Genomic DNA, 9,984 nt, shown 5'->3' with positions numbered 1-9,984 from the left:
TGGTGGGTTCAAACCCAGCCCCGGCCAAAAACTGAAAAAAAAAATTATTGATCTCATGGAGATAGATGAATGTTGGCCACTGATATTTTCTCTTGTCACATTTACTCTTGTCTCCACATTGCTTCTAAGTCCGAATTAGTCTTAAAAATTTTCAGTGCTGTATTATTTTAGCATAAGTTTACTTACAAATCTCCAGCCTCTTTTATTCCAAAAGCATCATCTCACATTATATCCCATGTGCCACCACATCTTAGAAGTTCCATCCACATTGACCATCTTATTACTTTGAGTAGGCCATGATGCCTTTCATTTAAACATTTACAAATTTTTGGAATACTTCCCCTCTCCACCCACCAGCCGTATATCATACTAAACTTCTACTCATACATTTGGCCTTGAAAAAACTAGTATTTATTCTTGATAGCCTTTTTTGACAACAAAGTAGATTTCATAATCTTGTGTCACTGGGTTCTTGTGCTTTAAACTATATATTTTTCAGTCTATAAGTATATGTTTGCTTGATTTTTCATTTATTATTCTTCCTCTATAGATCACAACTTTTATGAAAACAAGGACCATGACTTTTCTTGAGATTAGAATTGGAAAAAATACAAATAACTTTCATTACAGTGCTTTAAAACTCAAAATATACACTTTTAAAAACACAGCATATTTATTAAGTATCAGCATAGTTAAATAACAATTAGAAAATGGTCTCTCATCAAATTGTCACACAACTACTGGCATGAAAGAATGAGGAATCTAATGCACTAGAAAATGTATTTTGAAAAAAAGTCAGATAAAAAATGTCATAGAAGTTTCACACTCATGTTCATTTATTATAGCATTTCTTTTAAAATAATATATATATAAGAATAAGCTATTTTTAAATAGATCATACACATCTGATATGAACTTTTAGTCAATGAAAGTAATCCTCTTTTGGAATAGACTAATTTTATAATGTTAAACTAATTAAGTTGTAATATAGTATGACCATTTTGGTTAGGATATTTGTAGTAAATTAATATCAAGAAATTTATATTTACATTATATTAATTAAGGTAGAGCAGTGGTTTCAACCAGTGTGCTGTAAGAACATCTTAGGTGTGCTAAGAAAATATTTAAAGAATATAAAAGAATATAAATTATTTTCAAAATAAGGTCAAAGTACAGTAAGTATGTTCTTTTTTTTTTATTCTTTTTGTGGATCAATATAATTTAAGTGTGCTGTGAGTTAAAAAAAAGGTGGAAATGCACTGGGGTAGAGATATAGTGTAAGTTCAGGTTTTATTATTGTTGGTCCTTTTTAATCTCGTTAAAAAAATTTTGTTTCGGGAGTGGCGCCTGTGGCTCAGTGAGTAAGGGCGCCGGCCCCATATGCCGAGGGTGGCGGGTTCAAACCCAGCCCCGGCCAAACTGCAACCAAAAAATAGCCGGGCGTTGTGGCGGGCGCCTGTAGTCCCAGCTACTCCGGAGGCTGAGGCAAGAGAATCGCTTCAGCCCAGGAGTTGGAGGTTGCTGTGAGCGTGTGACGCCACAGCACTCTACCCGAGGGCGGTACAGTGAGACTCTGTCTCTACAAAAAAAAAAAAAAAAAATTTGTTTCTGGCGGCGCCTGTGGCTCAGTGAGTAGGGCGCCAGCCCCATATGCCGAGGGTGCCGGGTTCAAACCCAGCCCCTGCCAAACTGCAACTAAAAAATAGCCGGGCGTTGTGGAGGGCGCCTGTAGTCCCAGCTGCTCGGGAGGCTGAGGCAAGAGAATCGCGTAAGCCCAAGAGTTAGAGGTTGCTGTGAGCCGTGTGACGCCACGGCACTCTACCCGAGGGCGGTACAGTGAGACTGTCTCTACAAAAAAAAAAAAAAAAATTTTGTTTCTCAGGGCAGTGCTGTGGCTTAAAGGAGGAGGGCATCAGCTCCATATGCTGGAGGTGGTGGTATCAAACCCAGCCCCAGCCAAAAAAAAATCTTTGTTTCTCCAAGTTGTTCAGCATGGGTTGTTTTACTTTTATTTTATTATTATAATAGATACAAAATTAGAATCTTTTTTTTTGTTTGTTGCTTTCATGATTATTACTTTAATGTCTAGATAGCCCTCTAAATTTCTCTAATTTAATATCTAAATGTAATAAGCCTTTTGATTATATCAAAGATTACCAAAATATTTATCAATTTTTAGCCAAACTTGAAGAGCAAAAAGTTATCATTATACATTAAATGTTCTCAATAAACATTAAATTAAAGAGACAAAATGATGAATTAATAAAGGAAGAAAGATGTAAAGTCTCCATCTTTTCTTATGGCTGAATAGTACTCCATGGTATATATATGCCACAGTTTGTTAAGCCATTCATGGGTTGATGGTCATTTGGGTTGCTTCCATTTCTTAACATGCATTAAGCAGCAATAAACATTCTAATGTCAATGTCTTTGTGATAATATGATTTTGTTCTTCCGAGTAGATATCTAGTAATGGAATTATGGGATCAAATGGAAGGTCAACTTTTAATTCTTTAAGAAGTCTCCATACTTCTTTGCATACACGTTGTATTAGTTTGCAATCCCATTAGCTTTTATGTTTCCCTGGTTAGAGGTGGAACACATTTTTCTTAGTAAAGTATCTCAAGAATGGAAAAAAGATATATCCAATGGACTCAATATTAATATGAGACCAATATATAGACAACTACATGCCCACACAAATTATGAAGCACAAATACAGTCTAGCAAGGAAGAGGGGAAGTGGGGAGGGCAATTGGTGGGATCTCACTCATATGCACAATGTGCGGGTGTTCAGCATGCCCCCTAGGTGAAAGACTCAGCTACAACTTAAATTGAAAACAATGCAACTTAAAAATTTGTACCTTTATATTAATTTGAAATGAAAATAAAGAAATAAAAATAACATAAAAGAAGAAATTTAAAAATGGATCAATTTATGAATGAATAAATTATTCTCTACTTAAATGCTTTTGATCTATCTCCTTACAGGGCAGATAAGAAAAACAAAACACAAATCTGCAGAAAGTACTAAATTCTAGTGGTTCTTAAAATCTTTGTGCTCAGTTTTATTCATTCCCCTACACATGTATGCATGGTAACATGCAAACACACACCTAAGATTGTTCACTTATTTATGTGTCATTATCTGCACATTAAGAACAGTAAGTTCTTGCTCTTTTTTCCTCTTTCTATAGAGATTACCTTAATTCCCATATTAGCATCTGTGTCTCTCATACCCTGAAAAATCCTCTTGGGGCACAAAACACACATTCTGCTTTAAAAGCCTGCTTCAATAGCACAGATAACTCTGAATTTAGGGATTGAAGGCTGTGTATGTTCATTTATATGAGGACTGTGATGCTTTATGACCAAGAACCTGATCACCTGGACTAGACTGCATCTAGATCACTATTTTGCTACCCAGAAACTAAGGTATTACAAACTTACAAAAGAGGTGATAATCACAAGGTATTTTTTTTCCCTGTAGGAAGTATGATAAATTGAAGAGGGATTATCAGTTGTTTACCATTTTTCCAGACTTAAATCTTTGATTCCTTCCACGTAGATTGAATGTAGGACTGTTGTACAAGGTTGAATTCTCTTGAAAAATGTCTATTTTTTCCCAACACTTGCATGAAAATTCAGTGGTAGATCTGATGATTATGATTGTCTGCAAATTTCTCTATCTCATTAGGAAGCCTTGTATCAGCAGTGGGGAAAGTCAGGTGTGAATCATTCTTGCAGGAGAAATGGGAGAAGAACTGGAGAATGGGTCTCTATCGTTCTGGTTTCTTACCAGTTCTCCCCATATTCCCCAAATCATAGTCTAGTTTCCCTCGGTTATTTTGTGGAAAGACTGATCCAAAACTGCTTTTCATCAATTTTGAGTAGCAAAGTCTACATGGAACAAGCAACCTCACGTGAGGAAAGAGTGGGTCTGCTAGATTGAAGATGGTCCAAGCAAAATATAAATGTATTGCCCAGAAAGTTTAAAAATGAGAATAGATGGTCGATGACATCAAATTTGTATTATATAAATGGTGATAGTCCTGTATCATTATTATAACTTCAGTTACCCTACCCACACCCCTAAGATAAATTTCTTTTTAGAAGAAATTAAAACATGGTATGTGGAAGTTATTTTCAATTTGTTTTGAAAAAGAACACTTTTTATATTTGTAGTTAATATTTGGATCTTTAAATTAAATCTTGAAGAGCTTTGCAAATATATGGAAGATGAGACCTAAATTGTGTAAGCAGAAAGCCAATTTTAGTGATCAAGCCATACCCATAGAAGGAAATATGAGAAATGTAAGAACTAGTGTTATCTAGTATTTAAAAAACTAAATTATTCAGAAAATTGCACATGTAATCCTAGAAGAAAGCATTTTCTATTTTCAGTTTATGCTTCCTTAATTTCTCTCTCTGCCTCTGACACAAGGACATTTGCATCAAATACAAAAGAGTTGCAACAAAAATGTGCACACATGTAGGCTCAGCATATTGCATAGCCGTAATATCTTTTTGCCACCCCAGGAGGTCATTGCTATTTCTACACAGAAATGGTTCAAACACAAAACTAACATTACCCGCTCTTTGAATGAGACACCTTAACTTCATGGAAAGCTGTGAAATGTCATTGTGCAGGACTATTTACAATGCAATGTATAGCTCCAAGTAGAATTCAAACATCATAGTGAAGACATAATTTTCAATGTATTAAAGTGGAATAGTGGGAGAAAAGAATTGTGAGCCTATTAACTACTCTTTACTAAATAGTTATAAATTATTGAAAGATAATTTTACAAATGCTGTAGTGAGACTGTAACTGAATGTGTATATATGTACAGTTTTAAATTTATGTTTAGCTTAATAATGTATGTGAAAGAGATCCAAAAAGTATAAACTTGACCACAAATATTAAATATAAATTTACCAAATTGTAATGACACAATTTTGTTTGCAGTTTTATTTTTTATGGAAAAATGTTTTATATATTGACAAGATGATATTTTCTGCTTTTTTTATAAATCAAAAATAATATACTCCTTAACATTACAAAGCTAAAATTTTAGTTTCTGAATCACCCATTTAGCTTAAGTAGAAAATTATAATTCAGTTTAAAAGCTGCTTTATGACTTAAGTGCAATTTTGGAAATACATTTTAAAATCTTCACTCTTTATTTAAAAAGTGAGAAAGAGAGCTTAAGTATTTTGCATGATTTGTGTAATGAAAAAATTTTCTCAAAATTGGAAATGAAACAATTTGTACAATTACCTCTCATTATACACAACATCACTAACATTTTATCTACTCAAAATGATCTTGACTTAAGTGTTTCTGTACCAAACTATTTTTGTCTAACATTATTACATACTCTCAATTCTTTGAAATATTATTTTCCTTAAAATGTTTATGTTTGATTTTATTTAAACCTTTGCATATAATTTTAATCCTCAAGCAGTCTTTTGTATTACATAAATAATTTTTAAAAATTAATTGGAATTGTCTTTAATTTGGTAAGAATATTAAATAATATATCTTTATTGTCAAAGCCATATACTTGTTCTGCCTTTTTCATCTTATTTTTTCTTTTCACTTTATATTTTTTCTCTTCTTCATAATGGAGATGCCATGTTCATCCTTCCTAGTAATCCTTAGAAAGATATTCTCTATTTCTTCTTTCTAGGGGTTTCTTGTATACATTCCTTTAGAATGTACTTTGTTTTTTTTGAGGTTTTTGTTTTGTTTCTTTTGAGATTCACTCACCCACTCTGTTGCTCAGGCTAGAGTGTTATGGTGTCAGTGTACCTCACAGCAACCTCAGATTCCTGGATTCAAGTGATCCTCCTGATTCAGCCTTCTGGGTAGCTCAGACTATAGGCACCTACCACAACACTTGGATTTTTGTTTGTTTGTTTTCTAGTAGAGATGGAGTCTCTTGCTCAGGCTGGTCTGGAGCTCCTGAGCTCAAGGGATCCTCCTGCCTCAGCCTCCCACAGAGCTAAGATTACAGGTGTGAACCACCTCTCTTGGCCTAGATTATAATTTAATAAATCTCAAAGTCAAGTATGACATGTGAATCTTTCATTTATTCATTCATTCATCCACTTGTGTATGTTTATTTAAAAATAACATTTACTATCTAATATGTGTGATAAGTTTTTCTAGATATTGGGGATGATTTGTTGGGTATTGTCCTTGACGTCAGTGATTTCATCGAATTGTGGAGAATTCCCAAATGTGAATTGATCTTTATTATACCATGGGGTAAATATAATTGAAGAGAATACTTACTTGGACAAAATAATTTTTTTGCTGCTAATATGGCTGTTGGTAGCTATTATTATAAGAGAATTTAAACAGTGGGTCACTATTATGTCCAGGAGACATTCAAGTCTTCCCTGTGGTGGTTTTCTTTGAAGAATGAGTGCTAATTAGCTACATTTAAGGGGTTGATCAAAGGAAGCATTACAGAGATTAAGGACTCCCTGTCACAAAGCCAAGAATCTCAGGTGATATGAATAAGAAATATCAGAATCCTAGTCAAGATTGTGGTCTGAGAATATTTGTCCTTTCCACTAGAAGCTTTTGTTGAGACTAATCTTGGATGCACAGGAGCTCCAATGTCACTGAGTGTAACTGTATGATTTTGTAATGACATGAGGATTCATCCTAGAAGAGATGTCATTATCATCTCCCATCTTTGTTTCTTTTTCATTTTCCCAAAAAGTTGCATATTTGGTCTGTCACCTTAATGATGCAGAATTTTATATGATTATATTTCCCATCAGTTAGTGAACTTAAAATTGTGTATTTTAGTAAAAGAGGGAAGGACAAATTCTTATTTGATGGAACATAGAAAAGAGTTTATTTGGTAGAACTCAATAAATCATTCTGATATTAATTTTTGTAAATATTGCCAAAATGGCTGCCAGTCTGAGAATAAAATACAGGTCTTGGTACTGAGCACATAAAATGTAGTAGTATTTTTTAATATGATATATCTCCTTAAAACTTCTAAGCAATATGATTTTAAAAATAAACTATAATATACATATACTTTTATAATTCATGAAATTGTATCTTCAGGATTTCTTACAACCTGAAATTCATGCACTTCATAATCAAATCAAGAAAGAGATTATGATCAGCAACTCACAAGACCCCTCTAACTTATGCATACTTCCAGTTATTACTCTCACTTGCTGAAAACAACTTTTCTTTTTTTTTTTTTTTGTAGAGACAGAGTCTCACTTTACTGCCCCCGTAGAGTGCCGTGGCGTCACACGGCTCACAGCAACGTCCAGCTGCTGGGCTTACGTGATTCTCTTGCCTCAGCCTCCCGAGCAGCTGGGACTATAGGCGCCCGCCACAACGCCCAGCTATTTTTTGGTTGCAGTTTGGCCGGGGCTGGGTTTGAACCCACAACCCTCGGTATATGGGGCCGGCGCCCTACTCACTGAGCCACAGGCGCCCCCCGAAAACAACTTTTCTATTTCTAATGGCACAGATTACTTTGATCCATTTTTGTATTTTATGCAAATGACATCAACCATCATATACTACTTACATCTTTTAAAAAATTAACAAATATTTTGCTATTGTTTGGGAAGTTTATTCTCTTTGTTGTACAGAATTTCATTGTGGGAATATACCAAAATTTGTTTATTCATTCTAATGTGGGTGGACATTTAGGTATTTTCCAGTTTTAGTTAATACAGTTGCAATAAGCATTCCAAATGATAGATTTTGAAGAATACATGCACATATTTTTCATGATAGTGGATGTTACAAAAGTAATAGTTCAAATTTACAGATGTACCAGTAGTATGTATGTGAGGATTCTAGTTGTTTTACATCCTTGCCAATATATAATACTTTGTGTCTTTTTTCTTTTCTTTCCTATCTGGTTTGTTAATGTACAGGTTCCATTTATTTTCTTGAGGAATGTAAAGGCTGGTAACCATTTACATGTCTATTATCTTTGTCATCAAATGTATGCTTAAGTTATTTGTTTCAGGTCGTCCCTCTTTTATATTGCTATTGTAGTAGTACTTCACATATTTTGTTGTACATATGCATTTGAATATATTCTTTTAGATTTGGTAGGCAAATACAAAAGGACATGAAAGAGATCTTAAAAAATGAAAATACTGACTCAAAATTTCATTGACTTTGGAATGAATAATTTAAAATTCCTAAAATGTTTAGAGTAATGACTCAGTAACCAAGAATAAATATTGGCTAATTGCATATAAGAGCATAAAAGTCCACATCATATCTCTTGGATCGTAAATGAGGTAGTCAATGAAGTCTCCTTCATGGGGTGGCACATGTGGCTCAAAGGAGTAGGGCGCCGGCCCCATATGCTGGAGGTGGGGAGTTCGAACCCAGGCCCAGCCAAAAACTACAAAAAACAAACAAACAAAAAAAAGAAGTCTCCTTCATGATCAGAGCCATAATGAGTTGAGAATAGTTACTAATATTAGGTAAGGTATTTCAGCGAAAACTCCTTCAGAAAAGTTGTAACATGATTACAATTGAATATAAGTCTAGAAAACAGGACCATCTCTTTTCTGAAAAAAATTAATGCAGATTTATTTTCTGTGATGAGAATTTGGACTGCTCGACTGGAATTTGTTGAAAGGATTAATAATTAATCAACAAATGAACAAAACCAAGCAAATGAAACTGTTCTTAGCACCATAACATATATTTTTCTCTTCTTTTCTAACTTTAGGAAAACCTACGATTTTATAATCGTACCAGACTTATTATGCTAATACTAAATAAAACAGATCTGACTCCAGCTTCATTTATTCTGAATGGAATCCCAGGACTGGAAGACATTCAGGTCTGGATTTCCTTCCCATTCTGCTCCATGTATGTTGTGGCTATGGTTGGGAATTGTGGACTCCTCTACCTAATCCGCTATGAGGACGCCCTGCACAGGCCCATGTACTACTTCTTGGCCATGCTTTCCCTCACTGACCTTGTCATGTGCTCTAGTACAATCCCTAAAGCCCTCTGCATCTTCTGGTTTCAGTTCAAGGAAATTCGATTTGACGAATGCCTGGTCCAGATGTTTTTCATCCATACCTTCACAGGGATGGAGTCTGGGGTGCTCATGCTCATGGCCCTGGACCGCTATGTGGCCATCTGCTACCCTCTACGCTATTCAACCATCCTCACCAATCCTCTCATTGCAAAGATTGGGCTTACCACATTCTTGAGAGGAGTATTACTCATTCTACCTTTTACTTTCCTCACAAAGCGCCTGCCTTATTGCAGGGGCAACATAATTCCCCATACCTATTGTGATCACATGTCTGTAGCCAAATTATCCTGTGGCAATGTGAAGGTCAATGCCATTTATGGTCTGATGGTTGCTCTCCTGATTGGGGGCTTTGACATCCTGTGTATTACAGTCTCCTACACCATGATCCTCTGGACAGTGATCAGCCTCTCATCGGCAGATGCTCGGCAGAAGGCCTTCAGCACCTGCACTGCCCACATCTGTGCCATTGTTTTCTCCTATAGTCCAGCTTTCTTCTCCTTCTTTTCCCACCGCTTTGGGGGCCACACAATCCCTCCATCTTGCCACATCATTGTAGCCAATATTTACCTGCTCCTGCCTCCCACCATGAATCCTATTGTCTATGGGGTGAAAACCAAGCAGATAAGAGACTGTGTCATGAGGATCCTTTCAGGTTCTAAAGATACCAAGTCCCACAGCATATGAATGGACTCTGCCAGGAATTAGAAGAGAAAGGAAGCATTACTTGTGTTTTCCTGGTTCACCAGGAGCTGATACAATTTTTCTAGGATTATTCTTTGACCACACAAAAAGGAGCTTGTTGAATGATAAATTCCCAATAAATACCTTGAAGATCTCAATATCACTGGCATCACCATCATTTTTTCTAAGATTCTTTTACTTTCTTGCTTCCGTGAAGAACTAGTCTAATAATTAAACT

The 9,984-nt window shown here is 35.2% G+C and overlaps 1 protein-coding gene across 1 annotated transcript; it reads left to right on the top strand.

Annotated features, from left to right (window-relative positions):
- Window positions 1-8,762: 8,762 nt before the first annotated feature.
- LOC128565585 (olfactory receptor 52N4) lies at window positions 8,763-9,765 on the top strand. The gene has a single exon (XM_053562151.1). The coding sequence runs from the start codon at window positions 8,784-8,786 to the stop codon at window positions 9,747-9,749; it is 966 nt and encodes a 321-aa protein (XP_053418126.1). The 5' UTR covers window positions 8,763-8,783; the 3' UTR covers window positions 9,750-9,765.
- The last annotated feature ends 219 nt before the right edge of the window (window positions 9,766-9,984 follow it).

This window comes from Nycticebus coucang, chromosome 14 (genome assembly GCF_027406575.1).
Source record: "Nycticebus coucang isolate mNycCou1 chromosome 14, mNycCou1.pri, whole genome shotgun sequence".
NCBI lineage: Eukaryota > Metazoa > Chordata > Mammalia > Primates > Lorisidae > Nycticebus > Nycticebus coucang.
The sequence above is the reverse complement of the archived record's forward strand: the minus strand, read 5'-3'. Positions and strand labels throughout refer to the sequence as shown.

Bases quoted from the DNA above. Each gene is read 5' to 3' on its own strand.
- LOC128565585 (XM_053562151.1), top strand. From the start codon at position 8,784: ATGCTAATACTAAATAAAACAGATCTGACTCCAGCTTCATTTATTCTG.